The sequence below is a fragment of the Tachyglossus aculeatus genome, chromosome 11 (assembly GCF_015852505.1).
Source record: "Tachyglossus aculeatus isolate mTacAcu1 chromosome 11, mTacAcu1.pri, whole genome shotgun sequence".
NCBI classification, from domain to species: Eukaryota; Metazoa; Chordata; class Mammalia; order Monotremata; family Tachyglossidae; genus Tachyglossus; species Tachyglossus aculeatus.
Window position 1 is genome coordinate 17,103,843 of NC_052076.1, and position 19,066 is coordinate 17,122,908.

Sequence of the window (19,066 nt, forward strand, 5' to 3'; positions counted from 1 at the left end):
GATGGAGACAGAAACAAGAGCATAGAAGCAGACAAAAAGACAGAGACAAAGGCAGAGATGGCAGGGAAATGAATCAATCAGTGGTATTGCTTACTGTGTACTAAGTGCTTGGGAGAGTACAATATAAGAGAGTTTGTAGACACGTTCCCTGCCCACAGCAATGGCAGGGTACTATTAGCTGTGATAACAGGAACAAATTGGAGAAGAGTCAGGGTCAGGATGTTTATTGTTATCTTAAGACTGATGGTGAGCCCTTTGAGGGACAGAGACTGTGTCTAATTCCCTCCTCCATATTCTTTCCCAGAGCTTAGTACAGTGCGCTACACATAAAAAGTGCTTAATTAATACGGCAAATACTACAATCAATCAATCAATAGCATCACCTAGGCAGCTACTATAATAATAATGATGGTATTTATTAAGCGCTTACTATGTGCAAAGCACTGTTCCAAGCACTGGGGAAGTTAGAAGGTGATCAGGTTGTCTCACAGGGGGCTCACAGTCTTAATCCCCATTTTACAGATGAGGTAACTGAAGCACACAGAAGTTAAGTGACTTGCCCAAAGTCACACAGATGACAATTGGCGGAGCTGGGATTTGAACCCATGACTTCTGACTCCAAAGTCCATGCTCTTTTCCACTGAGCCACGCTGCTTCTCATATACTATATGCAGAGCACGGTACTAAGTGGTTCCTGAACTAAAGGAGCTTAGTATTAGTGATTTTTTAGTAGTAGTGGTGTTTATTAAGCCCTTACTGTGTGTATTACACTGTACCGAGCCCTGGAAAGGAATACTCAGGTGGAAATTAGACACAATCCCTAGCCCACCATGGGCTCACAGTCTAAGAATTTCCAGTCTAAGAGCTTCCAATCCAAATGGAGAAAGAGTCACAGCCTTAGGCAGTAAGCTTCTAGAAACAAAAAATGTAAAAAAAATTAGAAGGAGAGCATTGACCAAAGAGAAAATGTAAAGCTGGGAAAAGGTAACTGGACTCTAACAGGAGGATTCAGTTTTGGTGCATTCAGAGGAATTCACACCAGAGGGAGAAATCATGTTGGGACGAAAGGTCAATGCGTTGCAACAGTTACATTTCAAATATTCCTGGCATTCAGCACAACTGTCCCCTGTGGGTATTTCCTGGGTTCAAGAAGAAAAGCTTCCTCATCCCCAACCTCTCCCTGACAGCCCTCAGCTACAATTCAAGGTAGCAAAGAGCAGCAGACCTCTCTCCAAGTGCACAACTGTTGTGTGGGAGCCAACCTATCATGGAGCAAATTAAGGAGTGAGCCCACTCCACCATTGCGGAAGAGGCAGAGGCTGCCCCCACAACCCACTCCTGCCAAGTACCTCATCACATCCCCTTAGCTCCTATATCTGACCCTGGAGGCAGCAGGCCCTGGGGGCTTCTCCTCGGGGCGCCTCCGCAAGGCTCTCAGGTCTCCCTGTGTTCAGCAGTTGCTCTGGGCCAACTCAATCAATCAATCAATCATTTTTACTAAGTGCTTACTGTGTGCAGAGTGCTGTACTAAGCACTTGGGAGAGTTGGCAGACATGTTACCTGCCTGCAAGGAGCTTACAATTCCTGACACTGATGCTCTCAGCCATTGAGCTGCATCTCTGTCTTGGGACTGACTGCTCTCTGAACTTGGCAGCCCACTCAGGACCGGAAGAAACTGCTGATTATCCTGTTTTCTTTGTTATTCATTCATTCAGTCAATCGTATTTATTGAGCGCTTACTGTGTGCAGAACACTTGGGAAGTACAAGTTGGCAACATTTTAGAGATGGTCCCTACCCAACAACGGGCTCACAGTCTAGTTATCTGATTCTTCATCGTTCCTCAAAACACACACACGCACTCACACTCACACTATGAACAGCCAGCCAGAGAGGCTTACATTGTCTACTGGGGAAGGTGAGTACGCTTTTGTCCAGTTTTGGGGTGGTTTGTCCCTGTTCAGTATGGACAAAGAACTGGACACCTTTTTCTCTGGGACTTGAATTTTCAGCAGCAAATCTCCTGCCACCAAGTCCCGCAGCTGGGATTTGGCACCTGAGTTCACCAGGACGTGGGACAGGACCACAAAGGTTTTGGAGCGAAGGGTGAGGATCAGGCTACTCAAATAAAATGCTCCGGTCTTAAGCATTCCCTTGATGTCATCGAGTCACTTTGCATGCCAGCCCAATTGTGTGATGTCACGGGGTCTGACTTTTTGGCATGCCACAGCTGAACTCCCAAATTGGCAAGTGAGGCAAAACATTCTCTCCCAGATATATCATCCTGATGATGAGGATGATGGTGATATCGATGCCAGCCTGGGTTCAACCAGAGCCTGTTGCCCTAAAGGGATTCACTGATAATGATAATAATAATAATAATAATGACATTTATTAAGCACTTACTATGTGCAAAGCACTGTTCTAAGTGCTGGGGAGGTTACAAGGAGATCAGGTTGTCCCACGAGGGGCTCACAGTCTTAATCCCCATTTTACAGATGAGGGAACTGAGGCACAGAGGAGTTAAGTGACTTGCCCAAAGTCATACAGCTGACAATTGGCAGAACGGGGATTCAAACCCATGAACTCTGACTCCAAAGCCCCTGCTCTTTCCACTGAGCCATGCTGCACATAGTAAGCACTCAATAAATGCGATTGAATGAATGAATGAGTGAATGAATACAAGCAAATCCAAGAGCTCAGTACAGTGCTCTGCATATGGTAAGCACTCAATAAATATGATTGATTGATTGATTGGAAACTGGAAGGCTCCAGGGATCTCAGAATATGAGATCCCTGTATAGGAGTGGTGGGACAACTACTCTTCCCAGGGATGGACTCAGACCCTAGACATGAGTCAGACTTCCAAACCTCCCCTTGACCAGGGCTTACCTGACTGGGATCAAGTTCCAAAGGGGTCAGAATGAACAGTTCCACTCTCTGGCCAGCCCAAAACATCGAGGCTGGGCCCGTTATTTTTGTCTGTTTGTTTGTTTTTAAGGTATTTGTCAAGTGCTTATTCTGTCAGGCACTTTACTAAGCACTGGGGTAAATAAAGCTTATTAGGTTGGGCACAGTCCATGTCCCACATGGGACTCACAGCCTTAATCCCCATTTTACAGGTGAGGTAACTTAGGCACAGAGAAGTTAAGTGACTCCTCCAAGGTCGCACTGCAGGCAAGAGATGTAGAAAGAATTCAAAACCAGGTCCTCCCAGCTCCCAGGTCCATGCTCTATCCACTAGGCCATGCTGCTTCTCAGTTGCTGGGTAGATTTCTGCAGGGGGATTTCTAGCACACTGAGGGGTTCCTGGTCCACAGTTGTTCATGGGTGCCCAGGAGGGTAAACAGCACTTAGATTTGCTCCCTTTATTCACCCTTCCCTCAACTCCCCCAGTCGTACGGTCATATCCATAATTTATTTATTTATATTGTCTGTTTTCCCCTCTAGACTGTAAACTTGTTATGGGCAGGGAACTTGTCTGCCAATGCTGTTTTATTGTACTCTCCCAAGAACTGAGTACAGTGCTCTGCACACAGTGAGCACTCAATAAATATGATTGATTGATTGATTGATTGTCCCAAGCATCCTGTACCACCATTATAGTTGTGGTACTATGCACTGGGGCAGATTGGTCACAGTCCCTGTCCCACAAGGGGCTGACAGTCTAAGGGGAGGGGAAGAATATGTACTGAATCATCATTTTACAGATGAAGAAACTAAGACCCAAAGAAGTTAAGCGCCAAGGTAACAATGCAGGTAAGTGGCAGAGCCAGGATTTAGAACCAAGGTTCTCTGATTCCCCAGCCCATGCTCTTTCTACTAGGCCTCACTACCTCACCATGAGAGCAGTGTCCTGTTTGGGCCCTGGTCTGACCGAGAGCAGCACTCCTGAAGATGCCCCCAATTCACGTAACCACATTGGCTGGGGCCGGCCATTGCCTGGAGCGAGTTGTCATACTCTAAGGAGCTCTTTAGAGGAAATGAATGAATGCAAATGAGAAACCGGTTTGCTATGCCAGAGAAATGAAGTTTATTAGGTGGTCAACAAAGGAGCCCCCTTGCCGTGAAGAAGCAATGAGGGAAGGAAAATGATCCAATAGGCACCGTAAAAGAAGGAATAGAGGTTTGGGTCAGGGTGTGAACCATCTTCAGAAGTAAAGATGATTAGCACAGAGGATTTTCTTATTCCAGAGACTGGAATAACTGGTTGTTGTCTTTGGTGCAGTTATGCACTGATTTCAGTGCTCTGCTCAGTAGATGCTCAAAAATGTTATTGTCTGATTGATTGGAATTATTTTCAGTGCCATGGTTGGCACTGGAATGTATCGAAATGGAACTGAGCTAGGTCAAAACTAAACACAGGGGGAACTTTCCCATCTCCAGTCGACCCAGTAATGCTGGGTGCTCTTGGTAAGGCAGGACAGGGGATCAATGGCAACGGGAGCATGGACCACACGAGGTGCTGCAGGCATTGGTGGTGGCACAGGGATTGCTTGGCAACCTGGGAAAACAAAATGGTGTCAAGAGCAACAAGCCAGGACATGGTTTACATAGAGACACTGAGCTATCTATAAAATATCCTGAATATCCCTCTGGACTGTAAGCTCCTTGTAGGCAGGGAACATGTTTAGCATCTCTAGAGAAGCAGCGCGTGGCTCAGTGGATAGAGCACGGGCTTTGGACTCAGAGGTCATGGGTTCAAATCCCGGCTCCGCCACTTGTCAGCTGTGTGACTTCGGGCAAGTCACTTAACTTCTCTGTGCCTCAGTTACCTCATCTGGAAAATGGGGATGAAGACTGTGAGCCCCCCACGGGACAACCTGATCACCTTGTAACCTCCCCAGCGATTAGAATAGTGCTTTGCACATAGTAAGTGCTTAATAAATGCCATTATAATAATAATGCCATAACACTACTTGGCACACATTAGCCACTCAATAAATATTATTGATTGATTGATTAGTGCTCTGTGGCACATCACTAAGTCCTGGGAGTTGGGAATGACTTGAGTGAGGTTTAAATAAGTTCTGAATGGGACAAACTAGCCACCTCCTATCCTTGCGAGTTGCGATGAATAGTGTGAAAAGCTGGCTCCTCCTTTCCCTCGTATTGCGGGTTTTCCTTGTATATTTGTGTATTCTCCTCTAGGTTCAGGTCTATGTTTGGGGCTTTACTAGAACTCAGCACTCACTTGCAGTCCTCGCTCTCCAGGAGGTTGCGGTAGTTGGCAATCTCACACTCCAGACGAGACCTGATGTCCAGCAGCACCTGGTACTCCCGGTTCTGCCGCTCCAAGTCACAGCGGATCTCGGCCAACTGATCCTCCACGCTGGTGATCATACACTGCACCTGAGCCAGCTGGGAGCTATAGCGGGCCTCGGTCTCGGTCAGGGTGTTTTCCAGAGAATTTCTCTGTGTAAGAGAAGAGACGGGATGGTCAGAGGTGTTTGCGTTTTGCACCTATTTCCCAGAATGTCACAGATACACTCAGACAGAATCCCTTTGTATCAAGTTTGCACTGTTGACGCCATTCATACAAATGACAACCCCCGTGTCCCAGAAGGCCACAGTCTCTGCCAGGCCCGTGGGCTACACACCAGGTTGTGCTGCGCCTGCAGCTCCACCTCCAGTGCATTGACGGTGCGTCTCAGCTCGATGATCTCTGACTGGCTGCCCTGAAGCTGTTCCGAGTTGGTCACTACCTGCTGGTTCAGCTGCTCCATCTGGAACACACGTAAAGTTCATGCACAGGGTCAGCAAGTGGCCTGGGCTTGGCTGGGGGCTGGGAAAGCCCTGGGGGATTTCTGGGCCTGTAAGAGGGTCGGGAGGCACCCACCTGGGTCCTGAACCATTCCTCCAGATCTCTGAGGTTGGTCGCTATCAGAACCTCATATTCGGCCCTGAACTCGTTCAGCAGCCTCTGCAGGTCCATGGTCGGGGCGGTGTCCACTTCCACATTCAGTCGCTCACCAATCTGGCCCCTCAGTGAGTTGACCTCCTGAAAGAGAGAAGTGGACAAGTTGACACTTCAGTCATCTCATCATTCAGCCCATGGTAAAATGCTCCCTCCTCCATGTGGAAAACCCAACTGAATCTCGAGTATTATGCAGGAAAGGAGTCTGGGAATGGTTACTCTCCCAAAATTGTCTCCTGTCTGTTTTTTGAAGGAGAAAGAAAGGATTTGTCATCTTTCTCTCCTAAGCTGAACCTGAATGGTGGCAGAGATGGTGGCAAGATCTCAGAGATGTCAGACCATTTGGAGGTAGGTTTTTGTAGAATGTGCAAATCAACCAAGTGAAAAGCTCAGGGTCCAGTTATGACTTGGTCCCCGAGGGCATCAAGGAAAATGTCTCTGAACTTCCAGCTTGTCTTACTCCTCCCTGAAAGCTGGGAAAAATTGGGATCACCCTCAGTCCATCATTGAGTTCTAAAGATGGGGTCCACTGGGCCCAGCCGCAGCCCTCCACCTCCGAGAATGTGGGATGAAGCATGTCTTCTCGTGACGGTCCTCACCTCCTCATGGTTCTTCTTAAGACAGAGTAGCTCCTCCCTCAGGGACTCCACCTGGGCCTCCAGGTCGGACTTGCACAGGGTCAGCTCATCCAGGATGCGACGCAGACCATTGATGTCGGCCTCCACCAGCTGGCGGAGGGACAGCTCTGACTGGTACCTTCCAAAAGAGGACAAGACAGTCATTGGAAGGACCTGAAATGTATGAATGGACACTACCCTTGGTCATCTTTTGGTTTGGATTAGGTTTGTTTCATTCTTTTGATACAAACATCGATAGTTTGGCTTTTGAAGGTGGTCAATATTCTCCATTACTTGGTTTCTCCTCCAGTTTCAATATGCCAGAAATTTTTACCTGTCTTTCCTATTAGATTGCAAGCTCCTTGAGGGCAGGGAACATATGTATTGCTGCTATTGTATTTTTCTGAGCACTCAGTAGGATGTCTAGCACTCAGTAGGTGCTCAGTACATGCAACTGATTGATGATTGAATGCTGGTTGATTGAAAGGAGTTGGAGAGTGGAACCTTGATTTAGATCACTAATATTCACTAGAGAATTGCCTTAACTTCACTGGGGTCCCTATTGCTAATGGGAAGGGTGATCAGAAACAAATTGACTCAGTTCTCTGTATTTGGGGGATCTGAGACCAACTAGAAGTTTTTTTCCCGTCGGGCCAGCTCCAAGGGAAGAAATGCCAACAAAAAAGGGGGTTTCCTGCTTCCTTCCCGCCCCTCTTACTTAGTGCGGAAGTCATCTGAAGCCAGCTTGGCGTTGTCGATCTGCACCACCAGCCGGGTGTTCTCAGACTTGGTGAGCAGGATCTGGGGAATGAGAGATTCCCCCATGAGTGAAACGTTCAACGTTGGGTCTTAAGAGAATGCAAGCGGCCACGTTGCCCTTCTCCCACCCCTATCACCTTCTGCTGCAGCTCCTCGATGGTCCGGAAGTAGGACTGATAGTCCGAGCACACGAAGGGGACCTGCTGTTGGCACCACTGGCGGATCCTGGCATCCAGCTCGGCGTTCTCCCGTTCCAGCTGGCGCACCTTCTCCAGGTAGTTGGCCAGACGGTCGTTGAGGAACTGCATGGTCTCCTTCTCGTTGCCGTTGAAGGAGCCTTCACAGAACCAGCCGCAGGTCCCGATGTTGGCGGGGATGTTGCGGGTTCCGGGGAGGGAGCAGCATGGCTGGCAGCTGGGTGGCACGCAGGGCCTGGAGGCGCAGCTGCTGCGGCAGCTGAAGCTGGGCAGAGAGCAGTTGTAGTGCATGGTGCTGGGAGAGAGGTGCTCAGAGGAGTCTAGTGCAGAGCCCAAATACTTCACGGTCTGAGATTCTCCTTAACCTTGGAGCTTTTATATCTAACCTCAGTGGTCAGGGACCAAGGAAGGGGCCCCTTTTCCTTTCTTACTCTTTAGAAGATTTTTCAAAATTAAGCTTCGTAACTGCCTCAGGAGAGTCCCTCACCTCATAAAAGGACTCATTTTGGCATCTTGCTACGTCAGGATTCATCACTGTCGGTGAAGAGCGTACTTCGTCATATGTCTTCAAAGGAGCAGAGTCATCTGAGGCCACGGGGGTAGCCCTCATTGGCCCAGCACAGGACCTCAGGGGTCAGTGGCGGTCCAGCTTGAGGTGTAGTGAGTTCCTCCTCCACTCTCCCTCTTTCCTCCCCTCATCACCATCACAACCCATCACCATCTAACTGCCCAAGGGGAGGGTCAAAAGCTCAGGAGTTGGTGACTTTGGTAGTTGTGGTATTTGTTAAGCTTTCACTATCTGTCAAGCACTGTACTATGCACTGGGGGAAATGCAAAATAATCAGGTCCCACTTGGGGCCCACAGCCTAAGGAGGGGGGAACAGGTTTCGAATCCCCTTTTTGCAGATGAGGGAACTGAAGAATGGAGAAGTTAAGTGATTTGCCCAAGGACACCCAGCAGACAGGTGCAGCATGGCATAGTGGATAGAATATGAGCACGGGAGTCAGAAGGTCATAGGTTTCTAGTCTCAGCTTCTCCACTTATCTGCTGTGTGACTTTGGGAAAATCACTTCACTTCTTGGGGCCTCAGTTACCTCATCTGTAAAATGGGGATGAAGACTGTGAGCCCCACGTTGGACAGGGTCTGTATCCAACCCGATTTGCTCATATCCACCTCAGTGCCTAGTACGGTGTCTGGTACATAGTAAGCACTTAACAAATACCACAGTTATTATTATTATTGTTATTATCATTATCATTATTATTAAGGCAAGGCCCAGTGGCCAGTAGAAATAAAAACACAAGAAACAGCATGACCTAGTGAAAAGAGCACAAGGCTGGGAATCAGAGAACCTGATTTCTAACTCCAGCTCTTCCTCTTGCCTGCTGTTTGGCCTTGGGCAAATCTCTGGACCTCAGTTCCTTCATCTGTAAAATGGGGATTCAATACCCACTCTCCCTCCCCCATATACCATGAGTCCCACGAGGGAGAAGGACGGTGTTTTACCTGATGAACTTATATCTGCCCCAGGACTTAGGAAAGTGCTTTGCACATATTAAGCGCTTAACAAATACCTGAGATGTGACACTGTGTGAATATGGGAAAGAGAATGAGACATGGAGAGGGACCCATAGAGAAATCCATCTCCATGGGGTCTTTATCCAGGAAGTGGACAGCTCTCTCAATTCCCAACCGCATAGGGACTATCCATTTCAGGGAAGGAGAAATCCACCAGGCCCATGCTTTCCACAGGCAGGGAGAGACCAGGCCCGAGAGACGACAGGGCCTATCTACACTCCTCAATTAATCAATCTATCTATCAACTCTTCCACGTCAAGCCAGTTTGCCCAATCATGGCTCTGGATGGCCCCAAAGCATCCCAGAGATCTCAGAACCTCTTCCAGAGGGGACCGATCCCTTACTTCCTCCTAGAGAATCAGGGCCTGTTGTTCTTTCATCTACTGAGCACATCTACATCTACATCCTTCATCTACACCCAACTGGCTAATCCAGAAGAAACTGAGTCCCACAGAGTCCTCCTTGCTCTACAAGGCTTATAGAGGAAGAGGACCTGGTTTGGAGGATGGTCACTGAAGACATCGCTCTCCCTGGGGATGAGTATCCATCCTCTCCACACATTTGGGGAGAAAGCTTCAGTCTGAGCCCAATGGGAAAGTGAGGCTAAATTCTAGGATGGGGTAGCACTGAGTAATAATAATAATAATGATGGCATTTATTAAGCACTTACTATGTGCAAAGCACTGTTCTAAGCACTGGGGAGGTTACAAGGTGATAAGGTTTTCCCATGGGGGGCTCACAGTCTTAAGACCCATTTTACAGATGAGGTAACTGAGGCACAGAACAGTGAAGTGACTTGCCCAAAGTCACACAGCTGACAATTGGCAGACCCGGGATTTGAACCCATGACGTCTGACTCCAAAGCCCGTGCTCTTTCCACTGAGCCACGCTGCTTCTCTGAGCCACGCTGCTTCTCAACTGCTGGTACATTGCACTGTACTGCAGTACATTGCTGGGGGCTGCTGGTAAGCATTAGTGAAAGAAATCAATTGAAAAATCAATTGAAAAAGGATTCAAATTCAAATTCAGGAGATTTGTGGTTGGCGGAAGGGACCAGCCACCATGGAAGAGGCGCTCATCATTTCATGCCCCACCAAAGACTCTGAGGCTGGAGCAGAGTTCGGAGGAAGCACAAGCCTGGATGTTCTGAGCAATACTGCCATTCCTGACTCCCTGTCATTTAACTGCCTGAGCCTCAGTTTACTCACAGGAAATTAGGTATAATTTGCTGACAAAAACGCTGCTCCTTTGGAGAAATATGTAATGGGCCCAGTTGGAGGGCTCTCTGTGGTGACTGGACACCAGGTATCACCTCTAGGGTGGCTATGGCCTCTGGGCGATGCTCCACTATGAATCTGAGAACAGACTATTGTTTCAATGTCTGCCTCCCTATCTAGACTGTAAGCCTGGTTTGGGCAGAGATTGTCTCTCTTTATTGCTGAATTGTGCTTTCCAATAATAATAATAATAATAATAATGGCATTTGTTAAGCACGTACTATGTGTGAAGCACTGTTCTAGGTGCTGGGGGGGATACAAGGTGATCAGGTTGTCCCAGGTGGGGCTCACAGTCTTAATCCCCATTTTACAGATGAGGTAACTGAGGCACAGAGAAGTGAAGTGACTTGCCCAAAGTCACGAAGCTGACAAGTGGCTGAGCCCACTGTTGGGTAGGGACCGACTCTATATGTTGCCAACTTGTACTTCCCAAGCGCTTAGTACAGTGCTCTGCACACAGTAAGCGCTCAATAAATACAATTGTAATTGTAGAGCTGGGATTAAAACCCATGACCTCTAGCTCCCAAGCCCGTACTCTTTCCACTGAGCCATGCTGCTTCTGCATAATGATGGCATTTATTAAGCGCTTACTATGTGCGAAGCACTCTTCTAAGCGCTGTGGAGATTACAAGGTGATCAGGTTGTCCCACGGGGGGCTCACAGTCTTAATCCCCATTATACAGATGAGGTAACTGAGGCACAGAGAAGTTAAGTGACTTGCTCAAAGTCATACGGCTGACAATTGGCTTAGTACAGTGCTTTGCACACAGTAAGTGCTCAATAAGTACGATTAAATGAATGAGTGGCAATCATTCACTGCTCAGTATGGTGTCCCCCACCTGAGAGGGGTGGGCAGTCCCTCAGAAGTGGAAGCCCCGCCTTTACACCCACCAGGCCAAGACTGGACAGTGAAGGCTCTCTTCCTCTGTTCTGTCGGTGTTCCCCTAACCATGAGGTTAAGAGGCGAAGGACAAATCCCTAAAGAAGGGTCTTGTCCTCCTTCAATCCTACAGCCCTCTGACCCCTGGAAAAGTGTAGTGCAGTGGTTAAGACTATTTCAACCCAAGGCTCAGCCAGGGGATCAGGTCTGAGCAACACAGAGGACTTCAAAAAACAAGAACCATATTTATTCTTCCCCCGAATGGGAAAAGCAGCTGGGAGCATTAATGATGATGACAGTGATTGTATTTCCTAAGTGTTTATGTGCCAAACACTATGTTGAGCACTGGGGTAGACACAAATGGGATCAGACACAGTCCCTGTTCCACACAAGGCTCACAGTCTAAGAGACTAAGTGTTAGTGAGTATGGGGATCTTGGTTACCCCATGTTTTCTCCAGGAAGTCTCCCCCTAGAACACCCATCAGCATCTTAAATTCAGGAATGCGGGAACCGAACTTATCATCTTCCCTCCCAAACTCATTCCGCCAAACTTTCCTATCACAAGAGGCACTTCTACCGACCTTACTGGCCCAGGAACTCAGAATTTTGGCATTGTCTTTGAATTATTGCTATCTTTCACCTCCCAAATTCCCAAATCCTGCTGGTTTTTTTCTCCATAATATTTATTAGATCTGACCCTTCCTCTTCCTCCTCATGGACACCATCTTCATCAAATTAGTCAATCAATAACATTTATTGAGCACCTACTATATTAAGTGCTTGGGAGAGTATAGCCGGGGAGACAGACACTTAAATAAATTATAGATCAGGGGAGTAGTCGAGGAAAAAACATACATGAACAAGTTGTGAGAACTACATGTTTAGGCTCAGAGGTAGGGTTGAGGTGCCAGTTGGGAGTTATGAAGTGGGAAGACTAAGGATTAGTGATAGATTGGGGAAATCTTCCTGGAGGAGAGGTAAGCTCAGAAGGGCTTTGAAGATGGGGTGAGTGATGGTCTGTTGGATATGAAGGGATATGAGTTCCAGGTGGCAGGGAGAGGGTGAGAAAGAGGTCCACACTGAGAGAGATGAGAATGCGGCTCAACGCATTGGCTTGAGAGGAACAAGGCACATAGTAAGCACTCAATAAATGATAGAATGAATGAATGAACTTATGTTACAATTTTTTTATATTAATGCCTATCTCCTCCTTTAGACTACAAGATCTTGTGTAAGACAGGGAACATGTCTGCTAACTCTGTTGTACTTTCCCAAGCACTAAGTACTGTGCTCTACACATAGTAAGCACTCAATAAATACCACTGATAATGTTGGTGATGACCTCAAAACTGTTGTGCTGGGTGGAACTAATGAAGAGATCCGACAACAACAAAATATCCAAACAGCTGCTGAACAGTGAGCTGAAATTTGGAAACCAACAGCAAGGAGGGCAGAGAAAACATTTTAAGGACACAGTAAAAACAAAGCCTCAAAGACTGCTGCAACCTAGCTGAAAACAGGGAGTCAATAGATAGACAAGTGTGTTTCACTTTAAACAAGAAAGGAGCAGTTCTGTTGGAGTAGCAGCTCCCTACCTCTCGTTAGATGTGGAGACAAAAGAGAAAACAGCATCAGGCACTGCAACCAACAAATCTGCAATCCAGCAACGGGGTTTTGGGAGTGGGGGAAGGTGTGTGTGTGAACATGCGTGCGCGCATGCATGCACACGGTGTTTTCAGAGCCAAAGGTTCTGCAATAGACTTTTCCATACAAGCTCTCACAGATGAATTTTACCATTGATGGGTTTTTCTTTGAGGGGAGCTACCTTAAGACTAGCAATGTCTACTACAGGAAAGAGCACCAGCCTGGGAATCAGGGGACTTCATTCAATCGTATTTATTGAGTGCTTACTGTGTGCAGAGGACTGTACTAAGCACTTGGGAAGTACAAGTTGGCAATAGAGACGGTCCCTACCCAACAGTGGGCTCTTATCTCAACTCTGCCATTTGTCTGCCATGTGACCCGGGACAACTCACTTAACTTCTCTGTTCCTCAGTTTTCTCATTTGTGGAATGGTGATGAATTACCTGTTCTCCCTTATTCATTCATTCAGTCGTACTTATTGAGTGCTTACTGTGTGCAGAGCACTGTACTATGTGCCTCCTACTTATATTGTGAGTCCGAGTGGAACAGGGACTGTGTCCAACCTGGTTACCTTGAATCTATCCCAGCCCATGGTGCAGGGCTTGAAACAAAGTAAGCACTTAACAAATACAACAATTTTTATTATTATTTATAATTATTTACATGTAGATTGGAGAAGCAGCATGGATAAATGGAAAGAGCATGGGCTTAGGGGTCAGAGGAACTGGGTTCTAATCCCAGCTCTGCCCCTTGTCTGCTGGGTGACCTTGGGCAAGTCACTTAACTTCTCTGTGCCTGTTTCCTCATCTGTAAAATGGGGATTAAAACTGTTAATCCCAGTGGGACAGGGACTATGTCCACCCCAATTATCTTGTATCTACCCCAGTGCTTAGTACAGCACCTGGCTCATAGCTAGTGCTTAATAAATATCATAAAAAACTGTAGCTAGAAATAGATCAGAGGCTCAAGAGTCATCTGTGGTGTTCAAGAGTCATCGGAAGCAGGAAACTGACTTCTGCTTATTTTCTATTGGAATGAAAGCTCTTTGTGATTCCCTGAGGCAAGGTCCAGCATGAAGGCCAGTGATTCCAGTCAGGATCCTGAGGGCTCTCTGAAGGGTCAAGCCTTGAGCCTTTGGGGAACAATGCCCCCACCCCCAGTTCCACCCCATTTCCTGACCCAATTCACCAAAAGGTGAGGGGTTGTATGCAGGGAGCCTATCCACTGGATCCCTCAGCCCCTAATAGCCACTGGGTTTAACCAGAGGATGTCAAAATTGTGGGATCAGGAAAATCTTGACCCCCTCTCATCTTGAGCGGGCCTGCTGATTTGAAAAGCAGGACTGAATGTGGACAGATATGACAGAACAGGAAGGGCAGCAAGTTGCGTCTCTTTATCGTTCTGTGAGCTCAGGGCCCTGAGAAGAAGTTGGCAGGGTGAGGGCTGCCCTGCCTAGAGAGATGGAAGTCAAGCCATCTGAGCTGGGGAAGAAATTGTCTCCACGGGCAGTGCTCTGTCCTGCAGGCTACCCTCAGGTAAGGTGCTCTGGCCCACGTGAGTCAGATCTCATAATGATCAGGCTTTGAAGTGGCTTTTTATAGTGCCCTCTGATGAGGAGCCTGGTGGAACAGATGAATACAAATGAGGAAGAGCTTCGCTTTGCCAGAGAAATTGAATTTATTAGGAGGTTGGGAAAGGAGATCCTCTTTCCTCTACAGAAAAGTCCCAGACCAGGAGGCTGGGAACAGGAAACAATCCTGGGGCGACGGAGTGGGCTGTCCCTCCTGGACGGATCCATCTGAAGGCCACGGATGTTGTCCAAGGTGCCGGAATGCTAATGAAGGGCTGAGGTGGGGAAGAGCAGGGGTGGGACTCTGGTGAAGGCCACCTGGTCCCTAGAGAAGGGATCTATGGCTCGCCTCTCCTTTCTTCTTCTCCGGGTGGCCAGAACCACCTTAACACACAAAGGAGTTGTAGGGGCCGCAGCGGGAGCGAGGCACACAGGGAGTGCAGGGGACGCAAGGGGCACAGGGGTTGGGCACGCAGGGGCCAATGGGCCTGCTGCATGCGTTGGTTGTGGCACAGGGGTTGCTGGGAAGCCTGGAAAACAGAATCATAAGTGAAGATTAGCTGGTGGGCAGAGGGGGAAGACCAGATATGGTCATTAAGCCCTCCCTAGGGTCACTTCACCTAGTTTTCTGGGGCCTGAGGTAAATCAGCCAGGAGAAAGGGCAGGAAAGAACTTCATCCTGGGCTCTTCTTCCCCCTGTCATCCTCACGTCTCATCCTGCTCTCAGTACCCACAGGCAGGAAAACCACCTCCTTTACAGCAGCTCACTTTTCCAGAACCTCCTCCCAAGTTCTCCCGAGTATTGTACTCTCCCAAGGGCTAGTACAGTGCTCTGCCAAAGTAAGCGCTCAACAAATACCATTGTTTGATCACCACCCCACCTCCAGACCACCTCCTAAGCTAGAGAAGCTGAACTCACCAGAACCCAGTCCCCAATCCCCACTGTCCCTGGGACCTCTTTCCAGCCATTTCAGAATTCCAGGAAAACCCAGGATATCTAGGAGTTGGTTTTGATGTGTTTCCTCGGGAAAGCGCATTTTCCCATCTCCCCTATTTGTTCCTAGGAATACATTTGTATCCATGCATGGGGCTTTGCCAGAACTCGATACTCACTTGCAGTCCTCACTCTCCAGCAGGTTGCGGTATGTGGAGATTTCACACTCCAGTCGGGCCTTGACATCCAGCAGCACTTGATACTCCTGGTTCTGCCGCTCCAAATCACAGCGGATCTCAGCCAGCTGGGCCTCCACTTGGGTGATCAAGCACTGCACCTGGGCCAGCTGGGAGCTGTAGCGGGCCTCCGTCTCTGTCAGGGTGTTTTCCAGAGAATTTCTCTGTGTGGGAGAAGAGAAGGACAGGTCAGAGATGTCGTTGTGTTTTTCAGGACTGGGACAATCAGTATCCAGAGTTCCTTGGTTCCAGAAGTCCCACCCACCCCAGAGACATCTCCTCATACATGGGGAAAAACCTTCCCTTTTCTCTATGTTTCTACTGTTAATTCCATTCACATGAAGGATGACCCCATTTCCCAGAAGGCTACAGTCTGTGCCAGGCCTGGGGGTGCTACACACCAAGTTGTGCTGAGCCTGAAGTTCCACCTCCAGAGCGTTGACAGTGCGTCTCAGCTCGATGATCTCCGACTGGCAGCACTGCAGCTGCTCCGAGCTGGACACCACCTGCTGGCTCAGCTCCTCCGTCTGGAACAAACGCAAAGTTTGCTCTGGGCTTGGCTGGGGTCTGGGAAACCCTGTGGGGATTTCTGGAGCCTTAGGGGGTCAGGAGGCACCCACCTGCTTGACGAACCATTCCTCCACATCTCTGCGGTTGGTCTCCACCAGGGCTTCGTACTGGCACCTGGTCTCATTCAGCACCCTGTTCAGGTCCACAGGGGGAGCGGCATCCACCTCCACGTTCAGTCGGTCTCCAATCTGGCTTCGCAGAGCGTTGACCTCCTGTGGATTTGGGAAAAGGAGAAGAAAAATGTTGTACGAACATCCTTCTGAACGATCGTTCCTGCTGTGCCTGTAAGTTAATTACATGTGCTCAAGAAATAAGTCTGTACAAGTTGGATATGCTGTCCTCCCATAACCTGGAGAAGGCTCAGGAGAGCCCTTGTTGAGGGCAGGGATTGTGTATATTAACTCTATTGTATTTTATTGTACGTCAATTGGTCTCAAGAGAAGCAACATATCCTTAGTGGAAAGAGCCCAAGACTGGGAGTTAGGAGACCTAGATTCTAATCCCAGATCCACCACGTGCCCACTGTTTAACCTTGGGCAAATCACTTAGCTTCTTTCTCAGTGCCTTAGTTTTCTCATCAGTGAAATGTTAATTTAACACCTGTTCTCTCCCCGCCTTACACTGTGAGCCCTATGTGGGACTGGTCCTGGGACTGATCTGATTGTGGTGTATCTTGGCATATAATATGCCCTTTATGATTACCACAGTTTTCATTATTATTCTCCCAATCAATCATATTTATTGAGCACTTCCTGTGTGCAGAGCACTGTACTAAGCATTTGGGAAGTACAAGTTGGCAACATTCTGTGGGGTGCTCACCACTAAGCAGGAACTTCCCATGTGGGATAGGGACTCTGTCCAATCTCAATATCTTGTATCTGCCCCAGCACTTAGAATGGTGTTCGGCACACGGTAAATACTTAACAAATGCCATTCTAACCAAACAGAGATGCACATGGAGTCATGGAGATCAAATCTGGGGACACTTCAGAGGCAGGAATGGATTTTAGGAGCTTCAAAAAATGACCAGTCCAGTGGAGAACTAAGCTCACATTGGTGACCAGCCAATAAACAAGGCTGATTCTCAGACCATGATTTTGAGCCTTTATTTTGGCTGAAAAGTAACCATTCTCTTGCCCCAAAACTCACTTCAGTGAAGCTGAAACTGGTTCCCAAGCCGCCCTTTATATTCCTCACCTCTTCATGATTCCTCTTGAGACAGAGCAGCTCCTCCTTCAGGGACTCCACCTGGGCCTCCAGGTCAGCCTTGCACAGGGTCAGCTCATCCAGGATGCGGCGCAGACCGTTGATGTCGGCCTCCACCAGCTGGCGGAGGGATAGCTCCGTCTCGTACCTGTGAACGTGTGAGAGTCGAAGTGGCCCCAAGCCACAAAACCAGCAGAGACACTCTGTTCCTCGCATGAATACTTTTAGATAAAAACTCTCTCTACTCAGAGGACAGCAGAGAGGAAAATCAAGCGCTTAGTTTAGCCCAGCAAGTGGGTTCAGTTTGAGGGGGACAGGAAGACATCCCATTTATTTTAGAATGTCATTCAATCAGTAAATCCTTCACAGATCATTTTCTTTGGGGATCTACACAGCCAAACAGGGGACCTTCCATCCCCTGACTCTGAAATAGTAAAGACTAGAAGGAAGGACCATGAGGCCGGTGCCCCTTCCAACCTCACTTACTTGGTGCGGAAGTCATCTGAGGCCAGCTTGGCGTTGTCGATCTGCACCACCAGCCGCGCGTTCTCAGACTTGGTGAACAGAATCTGGGGAACAAGAGATTCCCCCATAAAGGAGGGTGAAAAATAATCATTAAGCCTCCAGTCCTTCACAAGCCAACCCTCTTGGTAGAATCCAAGAGGATTCTGGGAGAGAGGTGTAAAGCACGAGTCCTTCACAGTCGAACAGAGTCTCCTCACTCCCTCTAGTCTGTAATCTCGTTGTGGGCAAGGAATGTTTCTACCAACTCTGCTGTACTCTCCTAAAAATTTAGTATAGTGCTGTGTACACAGTCAGGACTCAATAAATACCATTGATTGATTGCTTGACATGGAAGACTCATATCCCATGGGTTGCTCCTATTATTTGAATGAAGTATTTAAGCAGCTTTTCCATCCCATGCTGCCCAGCAAGGAGATAGTTGCCTTATACTTCCATGTCCCAGCCAGAGGTCATGTTCCTCACACCGCCCTTCCCCTGGTCCCCTTCACCTTCTGCTGCAGCTCCTCGATGGTCCGGAAGTAGGATTGGTAGTCCGAGCACACGACGGGGACCTGCTCCTGGCACCACTGGTGGATCCTGGCATCCAGCTCGGCGTTCTCCCGCTCCAGCTGGCGCACCTTCTCCAGGTAGTTGGCCAGACGGTCGTTCAGGAACTGCATGGTCTCCTTCTCGTTGCCGTTGAAGGAGCCTTCACAGAACCAGCCGCAGGTCCCGATGTTGGCGGGGATGTTGCGGGTTCCGGGGAGGGGGCAGCATGGCTGGCAGCTGGGTGGCACGCAGGGCCTGGACAGGCAACTGCTGCGGCAGCTGAAGCTGGGCAGAGAGCAGTTGTAAGGCATGGTGCAATAAGAGAGGTTTTCAGAGGAGTCTACTGCAGAGCTGAATCCTTCACGGTCTGAGAGTCTCCTTACCCCTGGAGGTTTTATAGCCCCCTGCCATGGGTGTGGATGCAGAACACAGCATCTTTTTTTTCATTTTGCTCTGCAGATTTTAAAAAGCTGTTCTCCTTACTATGTTATTTTCTTCCCTCAGAAGAGTCCCTCATCTCATAAAGTACTTTACTCTGGCTTCCTGCTAAGTCAGGACTCCTCTCTGGGGTTCTACGCCCGTGAAGTAAGAGCTTCATGGTTCACCATCAAAGAGGCAACCCCCATC

General features: G+C 48.3%; 2 protein-coding genes across 2 annotated transcripts; both read right to left on the reverse strand.

Annotated features, from left to right (window-relative positions):
* Positions 1 to 5,188: 5,188 nt before the first annotated feature.
* LOC119934206 (keratin, type I cuticular Ha3-I-like) lies at positions 5,189 to 7,779 on the reverse strand. The gene is made up of 6 exons (XM_038753625.1): positions 7,429 to 7,779; positions 7,251 to 7,333; positions 6,515 to 6,671; positions 5,838 to 5,999; positions 5,599 to 5,724; positions 5,189 to 5,413 (listed from the first exon to the last, which is right to left on the reverse strand). The coding sequence occupies exons 1-6, from the start codon at positions 7,777 to 7,779 to the stop codon at positions 5,189 to 5,191; spliced, it is 1,104 nt and encodes a 367-aa protein (XP_038609553.1).
* A 6,835-nt stretch (positions 7,780 to 14,614) lies between these two features.
* On the reverse strand, positions 14,615 to 18,750 carry LOC119934160 (keratin, type I cuticular Ha1-like). Its single transcript, XM_038753570.1, has 7 exons — positions 18,400 to 18,750; positions 17,873 to 17,955; positions 17,378 to 17,534; positions 16,231 to 16,392; positions 16,012 to 16,137; positions 15,554 to 15,774; positions 14,615 to 14,970 (listed from the first exon to the last, which is right to left on the reverse strand). Exons 1-7 carry the CDS (start codon positions 18,748 to 18,750, stop codon positions 14,826 to 14,828), a joined length of 1,245 nt encoding a protein of 414 aa, XP_038609498.1. The 3' UTR covers positions 14,615 to 14,825.
* Between the last annotated feature and the right edge of the window lie 316 nt (positions 18,751 to 19,066).

Excerpts from the sequence above, each read along its gene's own strand:
- LOC119934206 (XM_038753625.1), bottom strand. The coding sequence starts at position 7,779 with ATGCACTACAACTGCTCTCTGCCCAGCTTCAGCTGCCGCAGCAGCTGC. Across the intron at positions 7,334-7,428 it reads TCGAGGAGCTGCAGCAGAAG|ATCCTGCTCACCAAGTCTGA; the intron begins GTGATAGGGGTG and ends CTCATTCCCCAG. Across the intron at positions 6,000-6,514 it reads TTAAGAAGAACCATGAGGAG|GAGGTCAACTCACTGAGGGG; the intron begins GTGAGGACCGTC and ends TCTCTCTTTCAG.
- LOC119934160 (XM_038753570.1), bottom strand. The coding sequence starts at position 18,750 with ATGCCTTACAACTGCTCTCTGCCCAGCTTCAGCTGCCGCAGCAGTTGC. Across the intron at positions 17,956-18,399 it reads TCGAGGAGCTGCAGCAGAAG|ATTCTGTTCACCAAGTCTGA; the intron begins GTGAAGGGGACC and ends CTTGTTCCCCAG. Across the intron at positions 15,775-16,011 it reads TTCAGGCTCAGCACAACTTG|AGAAATTCTCTGGAAAACAC; the intron begins GTGTGTAGCACC and ends TCTCCCACACAG.